This window comes from Strongylocentrotus purpuratus, unplaced genomic scaffold (assembly GCF_000002235.5).
Source record: "Strongylocentrotus purpuratus isolate Spur 01 unplaced genomic scaffold, Spur_5.0 spur5_scaffold_13, whole genome shotgun sequence".
Classification (NCBI taxonomy): domain Eukaryota; kingdom Metazoa; phylum Echinodermata; class Echinoidea; order Camarodonta; family Strongylocentrotidae; genus Strongylocentrotus; species Strongylocentrotus purpuratus.
This window is the reverse complement of record NW_022145598.1, coordinates 10,103,302-10,128,411: the sequence shown is the minus strand read 5'-3', so window position 1 is coordinate 10,128,411 and position 25,110 is coordinate 10,103,302. Positions and strand designations below refer to the sequence as shown.

General features: G+C 37.5%; 1 protein-coding gene and 1 long non-coding RNA gene across 2 annotated transcripts in view; both read left to right on the top strand.

Annotated features, from left to right (window-relative positions):
• Positions 1-12,425, top strand: part of LOC105436473 — a 35,482-nt gene extending 23,057 nt beyond the window's left edge. Inside the window, exons 4-12 of the mRNA XM_030983500.1 lie at positions 590-761; positions 1,854-2,001; positions 3,616-4,220; positions 5,588-5,821; positions 6,517-6,651; positions 8,386-8,483; positions 9,950-10,205; positions 11,282-11,950; positions 12,415-12,425. Coding sequence (XP_030839360.1) covers positions 590-761; positions 1,854-2,001; positions 3,616-4,220; positions 5,588-5,821; positions 6,517-6,651; positions 8,386-8,483; positions 9,950-10,205; positions 11,282-11,950; positions 12,415-12,425 — 2,328 coding nt within the window. The remainder of the gene's footprint in view (positions 1-589; positions 762-1,853; positions 2,002-3,615; positions 4,221-5,587; positions 5,822-6,516; positions 6,652-8,385; positions 8,484-9,949; positions 10,206-11,281; positions 11,951-12,414) is intronic.
• A 556-nt stretch (positions 12,426-12,981) lies between these two features.
• On the top strand, positions 12,982-14,814 carry LOC100889682. Its single transcript, XR_973778.1, has 3 exons — positions 12,982-13,084; positions 13,641-13,725; positions 14,767-14,814. It is a non-coding gene; the product is annotated as an uncharacterized LOC100889682 (long non-coding RNA).
• The last annotated feature ends 10,296 nt before the right edge of the window (positions 14,815-25,110 follow it).

The window sequence follows — 25,110 nt, the reverse complement described above, 5'->3', positions numbered from 1 at the left end:
AATGGATCAGAAAAAGAGTTGATCATGTAGCATGTAAGTATTGGTGTGTTCTGCAAGGTTCTGGAGTCATCAAAATCATAATAATTCTGGCCCAGTCTTGGTATAGTAACAAACACTGTACACAGAAAGATGTATATGGGACTACACAAATGGTGTCGGGGCCCGACACCTTGATTTATCAATCTTTTTATGGTCACTACTCAGCCATTATACATTTTCGACCAAAATTGTTTGGCAAATGACATTTATTTGTAATCTTGAACATTCAGTGTAAGTTTCGTTTGATTCTGTAAGAATTAAATTTATTTTTTTTACCAGAGCTCAAGTTTATCTTTAACTTTTAAAAGTTTGTCTTTCGAAAATAAAGGGTCAGTATGTGAGCAATAGTCAGCATTATTTAGCACTCTGAGTACACGTTTCTGTAAAAGAAGTATTCTATTGATATATGTGGTGTTTGAATTACCCCAAGCAAGAATTGCATAGTGTAAATACGGCAGTATTAGGGCAATCCGGCATTTTTCGTAAGAATGTTAAAAGATAAAAGTAAATTGAGGCATATTCATAAAGAAATTTGTGTTCCTTCTTTCAGCTGTGCTCTAACATCGAAGAAACCCAATGTAGAGAGAAATATACCCATCGTAGTCTTGACGATACAGGCGTTATCCCCTATGTGATGTGCAATGATGGTGTGTTGAGTTGTGGGACCGCGTTGCAATCCTGCGAGAACGCTGAAGTGAGACTACTATGCACTAACACAAACGGTACAGTATAATCCTGTTTCCTTATGACGGGGGTTGTGTGTCCAGACACTTATTAGCAAAAATAAAGCTGGCACTTTTTGCCTTGAATTTAAGGAAAATTTGCATAAATTTACGCTAACTTTATACAAATATTGTCAGTTAGTGTCTTCTAACAAATGTCTTGAGATATAAATGAAATGTAAACGTCCTTAAATTAATGTTTGAAATCAATGTCCGCATACCCAACCTGTCCGGACACACAACGTGTTTCAATCCATATCAACATCTGTTTATCTTGAATACTATTCCCCGCCCACAATTTAGGCCTTTAAAACGTGGATGAAGGCACCCCTCAATTATATCTCCACGTTTATCGTGTTTAAGATTTCCTGAAGAAATTGAAATAGCGACCAGCATGGGGGGGGGGGGGGGGGGGGGGGGGTCCTTGAATTGGACAGAGGGGTGCACGGAGCGATATCATATTCTTTGCCTTTTAATATGAAGTTACCTTTTTTTTTTTTTTTTTTTTTTTACTGTTAGACAATCTTGGAGCAAAAAAGACATTTCTAGCTAAAGACTAATTAAGACTAATACGAAATACTAATTAAGTAAATGATAGTACAGATCGATGTAGATTTTTGCCATAATTAAATACTTGGAACATAGAGTGGCCGAATACCTTGAACTTGCCCGTTTATGAACATGATGAAAATCTTTGGCTAAAAGATAGCAATTCAGTTCAGAATGTATGCCTATGATCACCAACTCTGTCAGTATTCACCGCCATGGGACCCTGAACCTTTGGGAAAATCTGTGAACACGATCAAAACTACACTTTCGAAATAAAAACAAACTCAGAGTGATTTCAATTCCCAATTGTATATCCAAAAGAAATCATGTTCAGATTACCAATTTCTCAATCAAATTATGTAATATTCGCACATTTCAAAAGATGATGGACAAGGCTATTGAAAGTGCTCTAGGGTGACTTTTTTTTAGAAATCTTCGCCATAGTGTTTATGGTATCTTTCAAAAGAAAAACACATTCCCAAATAAAGAAAAAACAAGTCTTGACTAATTTAATTTGTCATGTTTACCTCAATGTCACCACAGACACGCTCCCTGAGCCGGACTTACACTGGTCATTGAGCGAGCTGGACAGCGGTGCCACAATGGGAGCCAACGAGTCCTGGACATGCAATGACAAAGTTGTACGAGTCGATCCGATAGCTGGAACGATGGTGGGCGAGGTGGTTCTAGGGTGAGATAACCAGATTACAAATTCTCCCCCTGCTCTTATTAAAGTCCCTCTGCACTACTTATAGCTACTTGCGCCCTCTGTATAGCAAACAATGACTAATTTATGTCCGTTGCTCCCCCATGATCCCCTTTTCTTATGTTAATAGAGAGCTGATTTGATGAGATAACCACCTGACAGTGACCATGCAGCTTTATAGGAAATGTCGTGTTGGTAGAATCATAATAAAGAGAATACTTTTGGAACATAGGATTATGAATGTCATACAGTTTCGCCTTGATCAACCCCTCACTATGTTTTTCCACTCGCATTTCTTCCTACCTTTTTTCCTTTCCCACTCAACTAAGGGATTATCTGTGTGTATGGGTGGGGGAGGGGGGGGGGGGGGGAGGAGAAAGAGAGGGAAGGGAGGGAGGGGTTGTGGTCAAGTGGATCTGTCGCTGGACTGTGGATGTCTCGTGAAAGACATGGTTAATGACAATGACATTTTCATGACCTTTGCCATAATTATGCCTGATTATTTATCCCAACGAAGAATTTGTTGGTTGTTACTGATGCGTGACGTCATCTAGGCGCCATTTTGTTAATTTCTATCATTGAACACATTCCCATCATTCATTGTCATTTCTGATATTTGATATGCTAAACTTTTGGTCATACCCATATCCGTGCGCGCGTAATGGCGGACGCGTACGTGTTCAGTTAAACTTTAACAATAAATTGTCAAAATGCTGATTGAGTTAATTTACCACACGTTTTAGACCTTTTAGACCATTAATAAACTTTGTGCGCGCGGATGTTTGCGCCGTTATGGTTTTTACTTGTACGTGTTATGTGAATGGAGGATGGAATATTTTTTAAAGACCGAATCTCCCAGTGAGTTCCTACATGTGTTATGTCTCGACCAAAGCGGCAGATCACCTAATTCGTCTCCGTGACGAATTCCATTTCGATTTTTATTTTTGTTAGTTTAGTTATTGTTAATATTATCATTAAATTATTATTAACATTATTATTATTATCAATATTTCACATCTAATAAAGATACATTGTGATTGAGGGCGATTCCATTTTAGAAAGGGGATTTATCCATTTAGTTAAAAGCTTTTATATAATCGTAATTCTATAATAAACTTAGACCTATTGCCAGAGAGCCATTATTATTCTATTGTCATAAAGGATTTTCAGTATCCATTTATTTATTCATTTTTGTTCGGGGGAGGGTGACCATAATTTAAATAAAAATTACCCTATGAGGCTCATGTGACACGCAATTGTTTTCCAAGACTGTTTTCAAAATTAAGGCTTATTACAAAAAATCACTCGATATGAACATTGACTGATGTTTCTTTCAGGTATATGACTAGTCGAAAGGCTAGAAAACGCCTATTATTTTATTTCATTACGCGATCGCAGCCGCCTGCTCTGAGGTGAAAGCGAACTAAACTGGGACGATTTTTTTACCTTGTAGATTTAAGGAACTTTTCCAAGAAAAAAAAAACGAGTAAGCCTAATAGGCTTAAAGTATTAATTAAGTATTTCGAGTACTATTGACGTTAGGAAATAATGTGATTTTCTTTCTTCCTTCTCCGCAATTACTTTCTCTTTTCATTGTAGCAGTGAGCGGCTTCGTCAGTCGTATGGTCCGAGTTCTCACTACGACCTATGCGCGGTTCGAACCAGCTATGCGAGCCTGGCCTTCAAACCATTTGTGCAGAACTGCTTAACGAACCCCGACTGCTGCGATTCGGCCCACGGCATCTCGGTCATGTTCTGGCTTCAGAAGAACGAGATGAATGGCAATGAATCTCGGTCTCAGTCCTCTCCCCGCCACGCGTTTCGATCCCCATCGCTGGTCGCCACGGTACAAAACGGGCATCTGATTGTGACGTACTTGCACTTGGACACCACGTGGACAGTCAACCCGACGCTGATAGACAAGGAATGGGTTCATGTGACCATAACATTTGACCCGCTCACCAACTTGACGGTGTACTTCAACAGTGAGGTGAAGGGCCAAGGAATCCCGACGACAACTTCGCAACCATTCGCAGACATCCTGGACGAATTCGAGAAAGACAATACGTCCTTCTGGGTTTTCTCAAGAGATGATGTTGTGACGTCGTCAGAAATTCGTCCATTAATGATGACGGAACTGAAAGTGTTTTACTCAGCCTTGTCAGCGGACCTCGTTCGCCGAATATTCCAAAATGAACGTGAAGGTAAATTTAAATCACAAATGCAAAGATCCAATTCTTATAAAAGCAGACAGAACGAAATCACATATATGAATGTCAAAAATAATACTAAGTTTTGGGAAATTTTGAAAAATTGGGTGGATAGTGATTCTTTACAATGTTGATATATTTGGATGCCCTTGTGGATGTATTTTAAGCACTAGAAAATTAAGCCCCTAAAACACTTCTGCTTTCGAGAACAATTGAATATAAAAAAATTACCGGTGCTCCCGGTAAATTTTTGTTAAGTTTCAAATAGCGCCTACGGCCGTAAAATGGTAGCTGTGACCATAAAAATCTCAGAATATTATGTAATTGTGAATTTTTTGTGATATATAATTCCTAAACGGGAATAACTAATTGGTTGATTTTAGTCAAGAAACATTGTTTTGTAGCTTAATTTACATTTTCACCTTGAGGGGGAGTTTTACAACATAAAGAGTTTATTATTTACAATTTCATAACTTTAGACTCGATTTCAACCGCGACAACGATCACTGAATATTGTAGGATCGCATAATGCTTCCAATATGTTAATTTCCACCAAATGCATGACCCCATACCAAAACTTTATATTACATTAAACTTTTTTGTAAAGGGTTCTTACCTTCCTCCTTAACACCTCTGTTACGGAGAATACGGTTCCCCTGGCTGTTTGGTGTCGGCACCATTTCAGCCCATCGTAGGCGTTGGCGTTTTTCTTGTCCTAGCCGAAACAAACCGTCATCATAATAAACAGCAGCCAGTTCTGCATTGGTTAGTGACTCCATTGAGCACTGAGGCCAAATCGCATTTGATATCTTGTGATTATCAACAAGTTTTACTTGTACTTAATGTTTAATAATTTCCCATTCAACAACACCAGCCTCTAGGGATTCGGTGTTGGATTTGGTGTTGCAGTATACCGCAGATTACCTTTTTTTTAAAACTTATGATACACGTATTTAAAGAGAAGGTTGAGTTCTGGGAAGAGGTAAAAAATAATTTGTGAGCGTTATCATTGTTATAACGCAAGGGTGGAAGAACATCATATTAAACATGTTCCCTGAAAAGCATGGCTCTTTAATTTAAAATGCCTTCATATTCTAAATATGACATGAAACATCGTAAAAATCCGGGGTAGGTTTTTTTCGCCATGTGCTCGTGTAGTCCCATATACATCATTCTGTGTACAGTGCTTGTAACTTTGGCAAGATTTGGCCAAATTTCTTATCATTTTGATGATTCCAGAACCTTGCAATACACACGAATACTTATATACTAGATGATCAACCTTTTCTGATAGATTCCACACTGTTTCTTTCACAATGCAATCACATGACCAGAACTCAACTTTATCTTTAAATCCCTAGACGGCCCGCCAAAGGTCCTGAGAATGGCAATCAGTCAGAAGAGCTTCACGGACTCTGTGACACAAAAGGAAGTCCACCACATCAAGCTAACTTGCCTGATTCGCGCCCAAAACGGATCCGACCTCAATGTCCGTTTCATGTACGAGGAGGACTACGGACATTTTGAAGAACTCACATCGAACGAGTTCTTCATGACGTCATATCTCCAAGAACAGAATGAATATCGCACGACAGGTACTGTGTGACTGGTTCCATTATTTACCATTATTAACATAACCATGTACATATCGACCATTTGATGTACGTTTTGAGGCATTTCAGACAGGCGCGTACGCAGGGGGGGGGGGGGGGGGGGGGGGGGGGGGGGGGGGGGGGGGGGGGGGGGGGGGGGGGGGGGGGGGGGGGGGGGGGGGGAGGGGGGGGGGGGGGGGGGGGGGGGGGGGGGGGGGGGGGGGGGGGGGGGGGGGGGGGGGGGGGGGGGGGGGGGGGGGTGGGGGAGTTGAACCCCCCCCCACCCTTTGGGTTTTTTCTCTTTTTTTCTATTATTTAAAACTAAAATAATAATAATTAAAAAAAAAGTTATACCAATGGCTGACCTAAAAAAAGTTGACCTTACCCCCCCCCCCCAACAGAGCAAAATGTCAATTTTTCAAATTAAGACAAAAAAAAAAAAGTGTCCTCTTACCCCCCCCCCCCCCCCCTTATTCAGCTGAGTCGTTGCCCCCCCCCCCCCCCCCCCCCCCCCCGTGAAAAAAATCCTGCGTACGCGCCTGGTTTCAGATATCAGTAAGAAGCAAAGAATAAACAAAATGAGGGAAAGTTGAGCTGATTTAATAGTTGTCTGTTGTTTATCACTATAAAAACCCGAGTCGATGTATCACTGTCTACTATTATACTTTTCCACCACTCAATTTCGTGTCGTTCTTCAGCCGTGTTATACATATTCGGGGATCGTGAGCATACCGCCGGATATCTCCCTTCCCGGTTCACCTGTGAAGTGGTCTCTGACAGTCAACTCAGCGCCTACGGATACCCGATTGTAGAAACATATGAATCAACAGATCGTAAGTTCACAGCGAAGGATGTTAATATGCACATAATTATGATAATATTCTGTTAAGGAAGGAGCTTGAATATTTTATGTTTTTTTCTTCTTTTAATTTTATTCTTTGTATGATTGTGTATTATAGGCACAACTGGTTTGTCCCAACCCCCTGTTTAAGACCAACAAATTTACCTAAAAATATACTAGAATGTTCGGGGTAGGGTCAGCGACTTTTGATGAACAAAATGAAGCTTCTGAAAGATATGAGAGCCCTTTTGTTTCGATATTCGTTTAGGATTATGTTTTACACCTGTGCACCCTCCTTTGTCTATAGATTGTGATTACCATGGTTATGTTAGAGACTAGTGCCCCCGCCTTTTGTTAAGTATACGGAAACCGTTTTGTTAAGTTCATCTTCATCATCATTATGATATATTTTTCCACTGGGACTTGGCAGTTTTGAATCCAATGCCTCTGGAAACCTGATGGCGACTGTATTGAAGCCTATGGGAATTAAAGAATTAGTTATCAATAGGTTTGAGTTTGAGTTTATTGATTTCACATTTGACATGCAGAAATAATACAGATAACAAAATATACATAAAAGACATATTTTTTCATAATTTAAAAAAATGATTATATTAATTGACAAGGTAATCATCACATTTGTTTGACAACTTATATCATTTAAACCCAGACATAGGTACAAACTGTGAAATGTGCAGGAACCTATAGAAAAGCAAATCTTGTAAAGAATAGGTTTCTGGGAGACTTGAAAAATAATAGGGACAGAAAATGTTTACTGTAGACTTAGAGAGAGATACACAATTTAAATTAAGACGGCAGTAATTTGACAAATAAGTGTTTGCGAGTTCAATACAATACAATACAGAAAAAAGAAAAAAAAAAGAAATACATTAAAACGAAGAGGAGTAACGAGCCAATGCATAACAGAGTAAGCACCTATTTCTACCACACATGTTTGCACCAGCTGAACGTTTACAAAAACCGAACAATAGAAATCACGAATTATTCATTCCTTTCCTGTTAAAACAACTTACCCCCGTGTTACAAAATCCTGGATCAACCCCTTCTAAGAATTTATGATCCATCATGTTTTCTGCATGGTATGGTGACTATTGGTTGTGAAAATATACTTTTGATATTGATTATTATATACCTCTTTTTAGAAATCTAGCCATCTGTTGGTCGAAATAGGAGTCGTGATATTAGCCATTCCCGTAAAGAAACAAACAATGCCAGTAACAGTAAATAGTTCATGAGTGAGAATCCCCAAAGATTCCGGGCAGCGGGAAAATAGTAAAATTGTGATGAGATCCCCATTAGTTTACGTGTTAAAACTTATTTTGTGCGAGCGCGGATACCATACAGTGCTTTTTGTCTGCGATTCCCAACATTCAGTCCTCTTTCCAGCGAAGATTAACAGACAGTGTCTCAGATTTTCTGTGATGTTTTAACGATTCTTTACTCAATAAAAGGATAAGGTAAGAATTCTCGGTAGATTTTTGTGTCAAGTCGGTATATAAAAGATATATCGACTGCTTTAATATTCGAGGCCTGGCTGTTTCTATACTGGCTCTCGGGGACGTTGCATCCTGCCATGACCCCTTGAGCCTATAAAAAGGACCAGGCCTTTCAAAGCAGGCCATATATCTATACTATGTCACTGTGTGAGAAAATACTATTTTTTAATGCAATTTTCTTTCGTCTTTACCCTTGTCGGCCACCCTAGTCGATGAAACGGACGATTATTATTGGACAGGATTCTTCAATGCCGGCACTCCTGCTGGTGGGGACGAAACAGAGACAAAGGATATGCATCTCGCTATGGTGATTATACTCAAGCTTTACTTCTCTAGTTTTTAGTATCTTCATACCTCAGAAAGGGAACAATAACGTGATCAGAATCAATGAGGAAATAACAGAACCAGAAGAAGAAGAAGAAGAAGAAGAACAACAACAACGATAAGAACAGGAGGGAGAAGAAGAAAATGGATAATATGTGAAGAAGGAGAAGAAGAAGAAGAAGAAGAAGAAGGAGGAGGAATGATAATAAGATGGAGGATGAGGAGAAGAAGAAGAAGGAGTAGAAAGAGGATAAATGAAAACAGTAGCTCATAGAGTCGCAATTTAAATAATGTATTCTCCTGCAAAAGTTATACACCAATATCGTATATTATGGCAGAAGTTGTGGGCACCCGTGAAAAGGAAAAAGAAAATCAATTGTATATGAATAGATATTAAAGGCCGACTATGGGAAATATTTTGTCGCCCCAAGATACACACACTTGCAAATCTTGTAATGGATACGCCGAGTATGATTTGAAACAAGTATCACCTGCATTATAAATCATATTGCCGGTTGTTTGATAATTTAATACTTAAATGCAAGTTTAAGGTAAAAATGAAAAGTCAAAGGATACATATAAAAGAAAGATTGACGAACTCGAATAACGCTTTGACCAATTTGATTGCAAAGTGACAAAACTAATTTACGTAATTGTACGTTGGCAACTGGGGATGACGAAATTGATTTGGCTGTAAAGGTACTATGTTCCATTTGCAGGCCAAACAAATGAAAAGGTTAAATTCTAACGGCATTCGAAAGACAATACTACATTAGAACTTCCCTCAAAACGTAAGGGCTTAAAAATGGCTTTTAGTGGGAAAATATAATAAATGACCATTAGTTGTCGAATTGACTTAAGTGATTGCAATCACCTAAGTAATAGTCTGATTTTCAGACCCTTTTACGCAGTTTTACCGAATGGTCGTACATGTTGTGCTGCACAAAGATTCAATCAGTTTAAATTTGACCATTACAAGTAGTGGGTTATTGATGTAGACATATCCTCATGTGCCTGTTACAGCTCATTTTATGTATGTTATTACCAAAGAAAAAAAAGATGTCAGTCAGTCACTCAATAGTGTCTGACAGTGAAGTCTAGAAGGTTAACGGGTTTCCTGGCATAATTTGCATACTAGGACACTGCTAATGTTTGAATTTCACATATAGGACATACGTGGCATATTCATAATTCCTGCAAAGTTCTACAGAATTTAATGTTGGCTGTAAAAGGGACATAGTATCGTAAACAAAGCTAGATGCAAAATGATAACATTAACTGGAAACATTTTGGAAATGAATGTCGAAATACAGAACTGACACTGAGATGTGCTTTAATCACAAAGTTTCGGGACGAAATTAAATGAAAAAAGTAAAAAGTGAAATAGAATGTAAATAAATGTTAAATTAGACGGGAAAACCTACATTCGACCAAATCATTTATATTAAGGCTAAGCAAGAAGAATACAGTTCACTGTGCCAAAACCCGATCTACGCCGAATGCAGAACGACGCTGGATTCTGACGGTCAGCGGGATTCTGACGGTCAGCCGTGGTATGAAATATCGCCTTCATTTGTGCCGGACTTCAACTACCCGTGCGATGGCAACGGTATTCGATGCTCTGTTGATGGGGATGCCGGACACATTCAATCAACCTTTCAGGAATGCCCTGATCTCCAAGTCCGCTATGCCTGCCCTGTTACCAGTAAGTATAGGCCTACCTTTAAAGGCATCGTTTAACAACGTTTAATCTAAGATGCACGGCCCTACGTGTAATCAGTGTCTGTGATATGGTCTAATATTGAAGCCCTAACAAATTTGCGCTTCAAAATTATCAAGAAGTGCCTCAAAAAAGTAAAAAATCTTTGAGTGACCGGTTTTACTATACTTGTTTTTCCCAATAGACTAGTATTATGAAAACCGTTAGGAAAACGGAAAATTTGGTTACGATTTCCACTCATAATTGGCTTGTAAAAGTCATGGGATTCCTGACTGACCTAAAGGTTTATAATTATCATTGCAGCATGAGCTAAATCCAGGATTTTGTTTCAGAATCTGAGACAAAATTACCGGATCCCTTTAACAAGATTTTCGAAAAATTAACCTCAACTAGTTCAAGTAATTTTTTGCGGCACCCTTTGAAAGGTGAGACAATTACAATGATATGTTATATAATCAAGATATGATTTTGTAAAGGTAATACGGTAGGATATTAAAATTGCCCCGGAGTCGATATAGAGTCCTTGCGATTGTGTTTTTGTTTGTTTTGTTTAAGTCTTGGAGAATACACCGGGAATACCCACAAGCCGAACGAGTGTAAACGAGCCAGTCTACATAATAATGATAATAATAATAATAATAATAACAACAATAATACAAATAATAACAATAATGATAACAATGCTAATTATAATAATAATAATGATAATTATAATAATGAAAATGACAATAATAATGATAAAATAATAAAATAATAATAATGATAATGATGATAACAATTATAATGATGATAATAATAATAATGATAACAACAATATCAAACATAATACTTATAATAATAATAATAATAATAATAATAATGATAATGATATTACTAATGATACCAATAATCCCTAAAGCCCTAACAATCCTTGCTAAAGTGCCTTCCTTCACCGACTCACGTTATGCCATATATATATATATATATATGAACTCAAAAAGGAAAACATGTTATAATCATCATGTTAGCATCATCTTCGCTTACAAGTATTGTCCATTTTTTTCACCTTCTACACCTGTTAGGTGCAACCGTTCCTTACAGCACCAGCATGTCTGGTATTGGTAAAATAGACACCAGTCACACCACAACCAGTGGTAACGATGGCAAAGAAACACCTTTTCCCCGGACACCAGACACCATTTCGGGTGGAGTCGAGGACCCGATGTCGACGCGCAGGAGTGACATCGATACTCCAACTACGACGAGGAGCTCGAGTATTAATGAAGTCACAAGAGACTCAGTTGGTGGTATTGGGTCACCTCCCGAAAGCACCACTTCATCTGTCAGCCCAAGATCCTCACCCCCGCCCGACACTAGACCTGACATCGTGCACAGCACCAGACAGGCACAAGATACTAGCACTAGCACTACACCTGATGTCAGCACTGCACCTGATATCGTGCCCAGCACCAGACGGGCACAAGATACTAGCACTAGCACTACACCCACCATTGCCACCATTGCACCTGACACCAAGAGCAGCACCACTGTCGAACAGGTCCAAGACACTAGCACCAGAACTGCGCGGAATGATGTAAGCACTGCACCCGATGCCCCAACAACTACACGCCCGTCCACCAAGTCAAAACCAGATGAAAGCCGTTCCCCTGCAGATGAAGATGCTTCAAAGACCACTACGCTTACCCTCGGTGATACTAGCACTGTTCCCAGCACCATGGAGACTTCAGTTGGTAAGTCTTGGGTCAGATGGGTCTTGATTTGGGTCTTAAGTCATCCAGAATTTTGTACAACCTGTAGCTTGAATTTGAAAATAAAAAGAATCAATTCGAAACTACAAACTATAACAACACCAAACAGTTTATAATAATTTCACCATAGATAATGACACTAAATAAAAGGGAAAGCTGTGTGTCTTTACTTAATCCTCACAATATTTGTTGGCTGCTATGGAGAAAGCAATGAAATCCTTAAAATATTTAAAACTTATTAGTGAAATAAAAAATTGACACCAAATTGCAGCGTAAGGAAATAATAATTCTTAAGATTGCACCTTGTAAATTTGAGCTGAATTGAATTAACCACTTTTGAGTGACTTAGGTCAAAATATTAGACAAATTAATTATATTTGTATCGAGACAATTTTGGGCCAGAAAAGCTTGGTTAAAGGGTATTTCTATGTTTTTTTCTTTTTCAGGAGAGGGTTAAATCCCTTTTCCCAGAAACTATTTTGTCAATTTTCATATTTTCGTAATGTACAGCAAAAATTCTTCCTTCTGACAAAATTTGCTCGATGGGGCTAAGTGGAAAATTGACCCCAATTTTTAGGGGCCGTCTGTAAGCCCATCCAAACAGAATTTGTTGTCAATTTTTGTCGTGTTTCAATATTCAGCACAAGCTGACAGATAATAAGAATAAGTGACCAATAGTAACAATAATAATACTTGCGAATGGGTATGTCGTAAACTAAACGGGCAATTCGAAATTAAGTCAGGGAGACGGCCAGGGGGTATTTATAGTCCGGGCCAAAGCCTTCCTCAATAAGGAAATTTCTCTAAACTTCCCCTTAAAAAAAAAAAAAAAATCAGTAATAAACAATATTATTCCTTTAATTTGTTGTACTGATGGGATGCTTTATGAAACAATGATTAGTATGTAGGAGTGCTCTACAAATATAAATTATTGTACTGTGTAATTATGTGGATTTTTTTAAATACGGAAAATAAAACCAAACCAAACTGCTGACTCTCTGTACCTCTCCGTAGATGCCACTGTAAGTAGTATCCCTATTACAGCGCCCCCAGAGGGAGGTAAGGATTCAGGCAAATCGACAGGCAACGAAGACCCTATTACTGGAAAAAGATACGGTAAGTACCCTTTCTAGGGATGAGGGAGAGAGTGTGGGTGAGAGCGTGTGTGTGTGCTTGTACGCGTGTGCGTGTGTGTGTGTGTGTATGTATGGACAAGGGGGGCGGGCAATAGAGAGAGAGAGAGAGAGAGAGAGAGAGAGAGGGGGTGGGGGAGGGACGTTGGGGTATTTGAAGACCGGGTCAAAACTTTCGTTAAATACCTGCTCCGACCCCTGACCCCCAACCCCGTCCGCTCTTTATTTCAGGGACGAAAACTCCTTTATTTCGTCACACAAACAGATTTTCCTTTTTTTTTAAAATCCCTTCTCAATAATATATTTGTCTTTTTTTGTTTATCTTAAGAATTGCTGATGAAAATTCCTATTAAAGATTGTTCATTACTATGTCAGAGTAAAAAAGAGTACTTTGATTTTACTTTAGTCATGAGGCGTTCTAACGCTTAAAAAAAACATGCCGCATAAAAACAAAGTTGTCTCTTGCCATTTATTGTGAGGCATTTTACCGCGTCATGTCTCAGCGAGGTCTTATTAGATTTCCAACTTTCTTTTCGCAGCTCTGACATACTTATATCCCGTCATGATAGTGGCGCTTGGACTTGGGGTACCAACCCTTACTGCATGCTACTACCTTTGTCGAAAGTAAGAAACACCCTACCTTTCACTTTTTAATTTTCAAGGTACAAATGCTAATTCATTTTTATATTATATACACACATATTATCTTCTAGCCGAAAGCAAAACAATATTATTCATAAGAACTCTACACGAACATTCATAAGAATATAACAATATCTATTTACTAATCGATATGATGTAAAACAAGGACTTACATATTTTCTGGTTAGAAGAAAATAGAAGAAAAGATACTTTCCATGAAAACAAGCATTAAATTCGAACAAGAATAGTATCTGTTGTAATTATCATTATCATTGTTATTATTATTATTATTATTATTAATATTAATATTATCATTATTATTATCGTTATCACCAGTAATAGTAGTAGAAGTTGTAGTAGTAGCAGCACCACCATCATCATCATCATCATCATCATCATCATCACTATCATCACATCATTATCAGTACAATCGTCATCATTATCCATTATCGTCATCAGCATCATCATCAGCATCACATCATTTTCATTATCATTATAATTATCATTATCCATTAACATCATCATCATCATGTCATAATCCTCCTCCTCATCATCATTATAAATTTCATCATCATCATCATCATCATCGCATCATTATCATTACAATCATCGTCATCATTATCCATCATCATCAACATGTCATAATCCTCCTCCTCATCATCATTATACATTTCATCATCATTATCATCATCATCGCATCACTATCATCACATCATTATCAGTACAATTATCGTAATAATTATCCATCATCATCATCATCATCATCATCATCATCATCACATCATTTTCATTATCATTATAATTATCATTATCCATTAACATCATCATCATCATCATCACATCATTTTCATTATCATTATAATTATCATTATCCATTAACATCATCATCATCATCATCACATCATTTTCATTATCATTATAATTATCATTATCCATTAACATCACTATCATCATAGCATTATCCCCCTCCTTATTATCATTATAAATATCGTCTTCATCATTTTGCTGATTCCTTTCCAATAGGCGAACACCCGCAGAGATACAGGAGCAGCGATTAATCGAAGACAGGAAGCAAAAACTTGCCGCGCAACAAGAAGAGAATCAACCATAGTACATTTAAAGACCGTCATTACTACTGGGCCAGAAGGGATTAGAGCAGACCACACAGCGAGGTCACTGACAGGTGGCTATCTCATTAACTCAGCTCTCAACTAACATAAGAAAAAGACCAACAGGCACCGATTGTGGAAGTTTTCTATATAGAGGGAGCAAGTAGCTACAACTAGGACAGTGGGGCTTTAACTACCAGAGTGCCAACCAATATTCGGTCAGTAGATGTCATGGGCCTAGATTACCTAATGCAGTATACCATTTACTTGACAATTTCTAAAAGTAATCACCGTATCAATACGTTGTGTTCATGAGACAAATTTTGTTTGCGTTATAGGAACGATCATGTTTGATGAGGTATGTGTAAAATCTGTATGAGCTATCTGTATACACTCTAAAAAATGAAATGTTAAAGATAAACTTTAGTACTGGTAATGCGATTGCATTGTGAAAGAAAAGGTGTGGAAAGGATCAGAAACAGTTGATCATGTAGCATGTAAGTATTGGTGTGCACTGCAAGGTTCTGGAGTCATCAAAATCATAATAAATTTGACCGAGTCTTGGTAAAGTAACAAGCACTCACATAGAAAGCTATATATGGGACAACACACATGGTGTCGGGGCTAGTACTACCTTGATTTCCTTGTCTTTCTATGCTCATTACTCAGCCAGTATACATTTTCTTTCAAAATTGTTTGGCACATGTCATTTATTTGTAATCTTGAACATTCAGTGTAAGTTTCGTTTGATTCTGTGGGAATTAATTTTTTTTTAACCAGTACTGGAGTTTATCTTTAAATCCCTATTCAAAAGGACCGAGGAAAGTCCACTCTATCAAAATGGTAGATTTACACTTTAAACACGGTGAGTTAACATTCCAGTTTGTACAGAGTAGAAAGGAATTATTAATTGGCCCATGACGTTTGGTATAGACATTGGAAAAGAAAGGATTGAGATTGGAAATCAGTGAAGAGCAGCTCACAGAAGTTTTGAAGAGTATAATTTTAAAAAGAACTATTGATATTCCTCTGTAGACTATTTCTGAATAACAGAATTTCTACCAGTTAGCAATGGATTATTGCAAAAATTATTTTTTCCAATTAGTCCACTCTCGGAAAAATGACATACATCTAGCAATTGGTTAATCTGAAAGTAAAAAGAACAAATCTTTCTCATATGCAATAATCAATTTAAGTGCAATTCTTCTGTCCCGTCCATTCCAAATGTTTAGCGTGTGACAATAGTTTTTGTTTGTTTATTTATGTTGTTTATTTACAACTTAAGCATGTATTTTGTGTTAGATTAGGAACCCTTTCAGTAAAATGTGAATCTTAGGAAACATTTTTAGTAAATATATTACTTAATAAATATACATAAGTCATAATGAAGATAAATTTACACAATCAATTCCTACGAATGTGTGGTGACGATTCAATATCGAAAGACGTCTATCTCTAAATAATAACTCTATCTGTAAATGACCTATATATAAATTTAGTACACGCTGTACATTGTGCACTGCTTTGAAGGCAAACTGTTATCACAATATTCATGAGTGTGTATTGTATACACATATACATATCATAAAAATGAACATTTTGTGAATTTTACTACATAAAAAACCTTTGCTACATAATTAACGTATACTTGGATATTTTCTTTGAGTGCAATAATGTAAAAATAAATTTTGCATAACATTTCATGACTAATTCATTAATTGGAGGCAATATTATTGTTTATAAATGTCTTGATATATTATTTCGTGTGGTGAGCATTTGCTTAAAATAGTTATAGACTGTATTTATTTGAGTAGATTTATGTTATTAATATATTCAAGAAATAAAAAAGACGAACAATTATTAAATGATGTTTGCAGTTTATTATATTTTAATCTTAGCTGGACGTCAATTACTGCCATTTGTTTCCCGTATTGTTACTATACTTTTTTATTGGTACATTTATCTTTGATAAGCTATAAAAACAATTTAGAATAATGTACCATAATTACTGTAAAATATTATATTTATTTACAAGTAACTTAGACGCCAATGAATTAGAGTAAATTCTTGGTGTGAATATAATGTTTTAATGAGTTTGTATACTGCAAAATGATATAGTGAAATTCTGCAAAGAAACTAAGCTACTGGACATTTCAGTTTGTAACCACTTAGTTTAACGTAACAACAATTTAAGAACAAACAAAATACAAACTTGTATTTGTAATTGAATTTTCAAACTGATTAATTTTAATACAAAACTGATTTATGTTTGGAGTCGCCAAAAATTCGCAACTTGTCTTGAATTGTGCGGTTAAAATATATTCTCCTAGAATCAAACTAAACGTACAGCGAAAGTTAAAGTCTACAAATAGATCATTTAAGAAAATTGAGCTCATCGGCCTGTCAAATGCTTTACACAACGACTCCTTTGTGTGAACATGATTATTAATTCCCAGGGTGTTTAGGTCTTTTGTGTTGCTTTATCAATTTTGATAAAACAACTGAATGCTTCTTTATGAAACGATAAAAAGCAAGAAATGATAATATTCAAACAACAACACAAGTTTGATATATTACAGCTTTTACACCAGTGCAGAAGAATACCAACCATATATTACCCCTCTCAGTATAAATAAATACAATAAAAATAATCATTGACATTGTGCATTGTGTTTCCATTTTTCCCGTTTCTATCATCCTTTTGGGTATGCTTCAAGACACATAATGCAAACAGGAGAGAGAATATATATATAATAATATAGAATAATATAGAAAGAGAAAGGGAGAGAGAAAATGAGAGAAAGGGAGAGAGACAGAGAAGGAAGAGAGAGAAATAAAAAGTGCATGGCAGATATAAAAACCGAGAGAGTGACGGAACGAAAATGGGGGCTAGAGAGAGAGAGAGAGAGAGAGAGAGAGGGTGGGGGAGAAGGGGGTAGATAGAAAGACACAGAAGAGAGAGAGAGAGAGAGAGAGAGAGAAAGAGAGAGAGTGCAAGAGAATTATAAACTAAGAGAGTGACGGAACGAAAATGAGGGAAGGGGCAGAGAGGGAGAGAGAGATAGACGGATAGAGATAGAGGGAAAGCGAGAGAGAGAGAGAGAGAGAGAGAGAGAGAGAGAGAGAGAGAGAGAGAGAGAGAGGGAGCAAAATTGTTCCAATTCATGGATCATAACTTATACAAAACTACCACCACCCCTAAAAAAATTCCTCTCTCCGATGGAACACATAGCACAACATTGTGATGCAATTATGTGGGCGTTTAGACTACATAATAGTCTTTCGATCTTAAAATGTTAAATCAGTGCTAAATCATTAAAATTTTGATTTTTTTTTTTAATTCTTCTTCAAATGCACATATAAAAATGCAAATTAATACATCTCATCCATCCATCAACACAAAAAAGAAAGAAATATACAAAGGTAAAACGAAATTAAGAAACTACATGTGCTACTACTACTACTACTACTACTACTACTACTACTACTACTACTACTACTATTACTACTACTGCTACTACAACTACTACTACAACTACTACTATTACTACTACTACTACTACTACTACTTCTATTACTACTACTATTACTACAGCTACTAGTGTTTCTAATAATAATACCAATATAACTTACAATGATAATAATAACATTTTAAAAAAGTAATGATAATAATGATAGTAATAATAATAATATTAATAACAATAATAATGATAATACGAAATAAAAAAATCGAAACCCACCAGCTGCTTGCCGATAATAATGGGTCGCCTATTAGTTTTAGGGAAAGGCTATTACAAATCAATATATATATGAAAGTATTTTGCTAGGGAGGTTTTGACGTCAATTCTCGTTTGCATAAAAGTTGTGAAATCGATATTCAGGTGAAGAAATATACTTGATTACAGTATGGCTACAAAAGTGTTATTTTTAGGGCTGTTTTGTAATTTACATTGACGTACATTACAGCTCAATAGGAATGGCAGTAAATAATGCATACAAAGTTGATTTATATATCAAGAGTCAATATTTGTATAGAAGCTGAAATTGGCTTGAGATCGACATTGCTGGCATTTATTTTATTTTCCTTTTTTCAAATTGTTACTATAGCGTTTTGCTCCCATCTGTATTCTTAACCCTAATTAAAACATAAATTGGTATTACAGTCAAACCTGGTTTAGTGGCCACCTTTATATGAAGACCATTTGTCTACAAAGACAATGTTTTTTGTTTACTTGAAAATGGTTTCTCTTTAAAACATGTACTAATTAAAAGGAACCTGTACATCAAGACCACCTGCCTATTTCAGGCGCGGATCCAGGATTTCTTAGGGGAGGGGGCCCAACTTCTTTTTTTTTTTGCTCCCGAAAATTTGAAAATCGCGCCGGCCGAAAAGTCGCTCAGTGGGGGGGGGGGGGGGGGGGGGGGGGGGGGGGGGGGGGGGGGGGGTAGTGAGTGAGCACATTTTTTTTTTGGGGGGGGGGTCCTCGAAAATTTTAAAATTTGCACCCCCCCCCCTTGAGCGTCAGGGGGGGGGGGCCCAACCCCCTAAAAAAAAGGTTTAAAAAAATCGCGTGATTTTGCATGATTTTTTCTCAAGGGGGGGGGGGGCCTGTATACGTGTGACGCCCGGGCCCCCCCCCCCCCCCCTCCTTGGATCCGCCACTGGCCTATTTAGACCACTTTCTTATCTCCCTTGGGTGGTCTTTATACACATGTTTCACTGTAAAAGCCAAGTGTAGACGGCACCTTAGTATTAATACTGCTCCTCCTTTGCGTCATGCAATTATTATAATAGGGACTTTTAGATTTGCGTGGACTGATACGTGTGACGTCTATTCAAGGCAGTGCATTAAAATGACGTCGATCGTAGCAATCCACGTTGTCGTTTTGCAAATCTAAAAGTCCCTATTACTACCCCAGCATTGCCAGGTGCCCATTTAATATACCTGGGTAAAGAGGGATAAGTGTGAGGAAAACACCAGTCGTTGTCCATGGATGTAAGCACCGAGCAACCATCGAACCCAGGACCTCTGGTAGGAGAGTCAAAACTTTCAACCACTACACCACACTGCTCTCACCACTGGATTCACCTACTACCATTCATGAATCTTTTTAATATGTTGTATTTATTTATCTACGGTATTTGCGGTATACAAATATATTATTGTTATTATTATTACTATTTATATCCGATATTTATACAGGGTGGCGCTCATACCTTTTTGGTAAGAATTAAACAAATAACGACAGCAACAACAAAATAAATAAATACACAATCATATACACAGTTATAGTACAAATTAATTGATATCCTCTTGAGATACCAGATCATTCAATAATTATCCTTGATAACTTGAAATAAATATGTGAATGAATGTTCAATTTCAAAAGAAAATACATGTAAACATGAAAATAAAAAGAAAATGAAAATGAAATAAAGAATAGATGATAACCACGTAATTTAAAAGAAAGAGAAAAATGATTGATAACCTACATTTCTAACCAAATAGTCTATATACAATTAAATTAGTTCCGGTTGTGCTTATTTGAGATCCCTCCCTTCAAAACCTGTATTATGACGTCAGAGATGTAATTTGATTGTCATCTCAAACGTCATAGACAATGGATTTTTGTTAATTTAAATTGACAGGAAAATGATATGGATCTGTGCTTGGAAACACTGGCCTATTAAACAGTATTGACTGCAATCGCTGTGATCATCATTCAAGAATATAGAGAGGGCTTTTCAAGATATACTTGTACATCTGCTGGAAACCTGTAAATCTATATTACTGCACGTCTAGAAACTCGACACTGGACGGTAAGTTTAACTATTTCGCTCCTAAATGGAAATACGTATAGTTAACACTGTATAAACACTAATATGAAATTAAATTTCTATTACTTTTAGAAATGACGATTTGCTTAAAAACTACCTTACGTTTTTCTACTTTCCATGGTATCAAAAGGAAATTGTCAATAACCAATATCTGATAATTAGTATCAAAATACATCACTTTTGTTTCGTACATTTGGCTTATTTTACTTTAAAAAGGCTTGATAATCTATATTTTACATCGCACGAAATGAAATTACGCACTATCGCAACCCTCTTTACACAAACATTCGAATAAAAATCCACGTCATTATTTTCAAGAAAGTATGTTTTTATTTTTGTTATACAGTCATTCATCGACTTCTCTTACACAGATGGAATTCACCGAAAAACGCGTGTTACGAATATGGACTGGAATTTTTATTTACGTTGTAATCTGCAACTCTTCAATGACACTGGGTAGCTCTTGCGCAGGTATGCCTCAAGATAGAAAGGAGAACCGGTATTATAAATAAATAAAAAACGAAAAGTTAACCCCCAAAAAAGAAGTCTTGGGTATCGCACAGTAGACAAAACATACATGTAGAAGTAAAGAGAAATGGGCAGGAAAAGACTGCATCTGGGTAATACTGTATTTGTATAGAAAATATATATTGTAAAACGAAACATATAGGTATTTACCATCCGTAATGAATTTGGGTTTGTTCTAATGCAATCTTCATATTCAGGAGAGGACTTGCATTGGGGTTGTATCTTATGGTTTCCTCTAATTTGCTAATACAATTCTTCATGGTTTCAATTTATATATCTATTTCCACCCCCCCCCCCTCTAGAATCCCGCGGGTCCTGCTAGTTTTATAATAATAAAAACAAGTAAAATACGTTTTAAGTTTATGTTCAATGTTTGCTTGGCTATATCTCACTTCCCAGCAAAAAATGCTCCATGAAGTTTGCTACTTTTAAATTTCATCCGTACCTCATTTTGCCTTGCATTGAAAATTATGAATGCTAGTATTACTACATTTTTAATCTCGTCTACACTGAATAGGAAAGTAAAATGTTACCCTGTTTATGACCATTGGCAGTTGGGGAAGACGCAGACTCGTCTCGATTTGGGAAAGAGATAGTCTTCGGTCTCTTTCCGAACGGCGAGTCCTTCTCGGATCTAGGAAACTTCGGAAGCATCACGCAGACAACACGCCCTCTACCGGGAACGGAAGTTAATCTTTCTCGCCCTTTCACCGGGGCGTTCTTGGCAACGCCGGTGGACGCTATGCCCAAAGGAAAGATAGTCACGTTCACATCAGCCACGACCGTCACAAGAACTACGGGTCTGCATGAAGGAACGCTTCGAATAGTATCAGATGATCCCTTCAGCACGTATGCTTATGGGATCGACAATGCAGTAAGTTATACTTTAAAATGTATGCCCAATACCTCAATTAGGAGTGTATAGTGCTGAAAAGGAGTCATAGGCTAGGAGATACTAATGTCTGTGAAACTGTGTTCCTTTGTATTGTTTACAGTAGTAATACTCGCATGGAGACTCCACACTAGTCCAATCAATCGGTTCCGTTGTTGCTCAAATTTTCTCTCATGAATTTTTAAATGTACAATAACATTGACTAAAATCGACAGAAGAATAAAAGTAGAACTATATTGAACAGCTTGACCACACTACAAAAACAGTTAAAGAGGAAAAGGAAACAGTATCAAGCGTTTCCTCACTGTTTTCTAACAGTTTCAAGACCAGGTCCGGTTTTTGCGAGCATGCCTGAATTCTAGAATGACATGATCGGATGAATGGTTATTGTACATTTCTCATTATCTTTTCTCATGAACAAATTGTTTCGTTCCGAAGAGGGTAGGCCAAATATAACACTTTACTAAAATAAGAAATAATTCTAGGGCAATTTTGATAGCCCTACCGATTCCCTTTTGACACGTGCGCACATTATAACAACATTTTCCTTCTCCTTGTAGGCTACTTAGTAAAGAACTCCAGATCTGCCACACATCGTTTATACAATCGTAATACAGTTTCATCATACTGACAGTTTCGATTTTCTTTATTTTTTGTCAAAGAACCTTAGGTTCGGGGCCATGGGCACCATACCGCTGGACTACCTGGGCCAAGAATACTTTGTGGTGGTCCGAGCAGATCCTGGTCTTGGCCAGCTAGTCATTTCATCTACAGGACAGCCTACTCTGGTCCGCCTTACGCCTAACACAGCCTTTAAATTCGACGAGATCATTTACGACGGCACGAATGAGCTCGGCATCGAGCTTCCTGCCTGGAGCCAGGCCATTATCACGACTCGCTACAATGATTTCACCGGATCAAGGATCTTAGCCAACCAATCTGTGTCTGTGGTGAGCGGAGCGGCGTGCGCCTACAGCCCTGACGCCGTAGATGGGCCGTGCGACTATGCCATAGAACAGCTGCTACCGTTCGACCGATGGGGTAATATCTTCAGCGTGGCGCCGTTTAACGGTGGCGCTACTTCTGGATACTTTGTCCAAGTGACAGCGGGTCGGGATAACACCACAGTCACAATTAATGGTACTCGGGAGAATCTGAACACAGGAGAAACATTCGATTTGGACATTACCGAAGATTCCATTCTGAGAATCACAAGTGAACAACCTGTCCAGGTCATGAAGTTCATGAAGGGCGTCACCTCCATGGTCCTTGTACCACCCGAAGAGCAGTATACCAACCAAACTACCTACATCCGAATGGACGAATTCGAGGGCCACTCTTTCTCCCATTACTTCACCATCGTCACATCTTGCTCCAACAGTTCGGGTCTTAACGTCACTCATGAGAAGGTTGGGACGTCAGAGACTATGATGTCTTTGGCATCCTTCTCCTTGTGGAGTAATGATGGTGTATGTGCCTTCAGCATTTCCGGGATAGAAGACCATACGTACACAATCACGCATTCGGACGCACGGTCTAGGTTCTTCGTGGAGGTGTATGCAAGATCCTCCTCAGGTACCTTTGCGTATGTTGGAAATCAAAAATACGAGCGGTTGCGGTGTATTGACTACGATTTGCTACTGTACGGTAAGTGGATTTACTAATTGGTGCAATTCTATCTATCATAGTTACGTAAGGCTAATGCAACGATACTATGAGCTACAAGTCTTTTTAATCATAAAGTCAGGATTTTATTTAATAATTGATGCCACAGATACGAGTGCACAGCACACTTTGCCTTATATCACAACTATCAACATTGTTGTATTGGCTTAATAATCAAATCAGAACATTGTACAATCCGATAAAAACTCCTGAAACGAAAAAAAAAAACAATGACGTAGACTCTGATTGATTTTGTAGATATGGCATTGGGATGTGAACGATTGTGAAAATTTAGACTAATTGCTCCATTTTCTATGACAACCGTGTTAAGGATAAACAAGTTCCGAAACAAAGTGGTTTATAAACTTAACTATCAATTACTATTCTCAATTTTTAATTTTAAAACATACAGGAACCACCACAATAAAGACATCGATTACACCTACATCTTCTACATATCATAGTACTTTGGCTACAACAGGAACCTTAATGCCCAATTCATCGGAATCTACGTCTGAGTATATAATGTTGACAAACCTTACAAATACTATCACTTACTCAATAAATGCAACATCGTCAATGGGGACGGCAATTTCACAGACTCAGAGTAAGATGACAACTGCAACCCTTGCCAATACTACTGATTCTACTCCTGCTACTTCTACAACTAATACTCCTGATGCTACTACTACTATTACTACTGCTTCCGATAATGCTACCACGACTTCTGATGATGCTACTACTACTGCTACTGCTGATGCTACTTCTACTGCTATTGCTACTACTACTACTTCTACTCCCACGACTACTATTACCCCTCCAACTTCTTCAACTAGTACTGCTGATGCTACTACTACTATTACTACTGGTTCTGTTGATGCTACCACTACTTCTGCTGATGCTACTACTATTATTACCACTCCTACTTCTACAACTAATACTGCTGATGCTACTACTACTATTACTATTGCTTCTGTTGATGCTATCACGACTTCTGCCGATTCAACTACTACTGCTACTGCTGATGCTACTACTACTGCTACTGTTGATGCTACTACTAATACTACTGCTACTACTACTATTATTATTATCACTCCTACTTCTACATCCAATACTGATGATGCTACTACTACTACTTCTACTGTTGATGCTACTACTACTTATACTGCTACTACTACTATTATTACCACTCCTACTTCTACATCTAATACTGATGATGCAACTACTACTACTACTACTTCTACTGTTGATGCTACTACTCCTACTGCTGTTGCTACTTCGACTCCTACTTCAAGTAGCTCAACAATAGCAAAATCACAAACAGAGATAGCTAT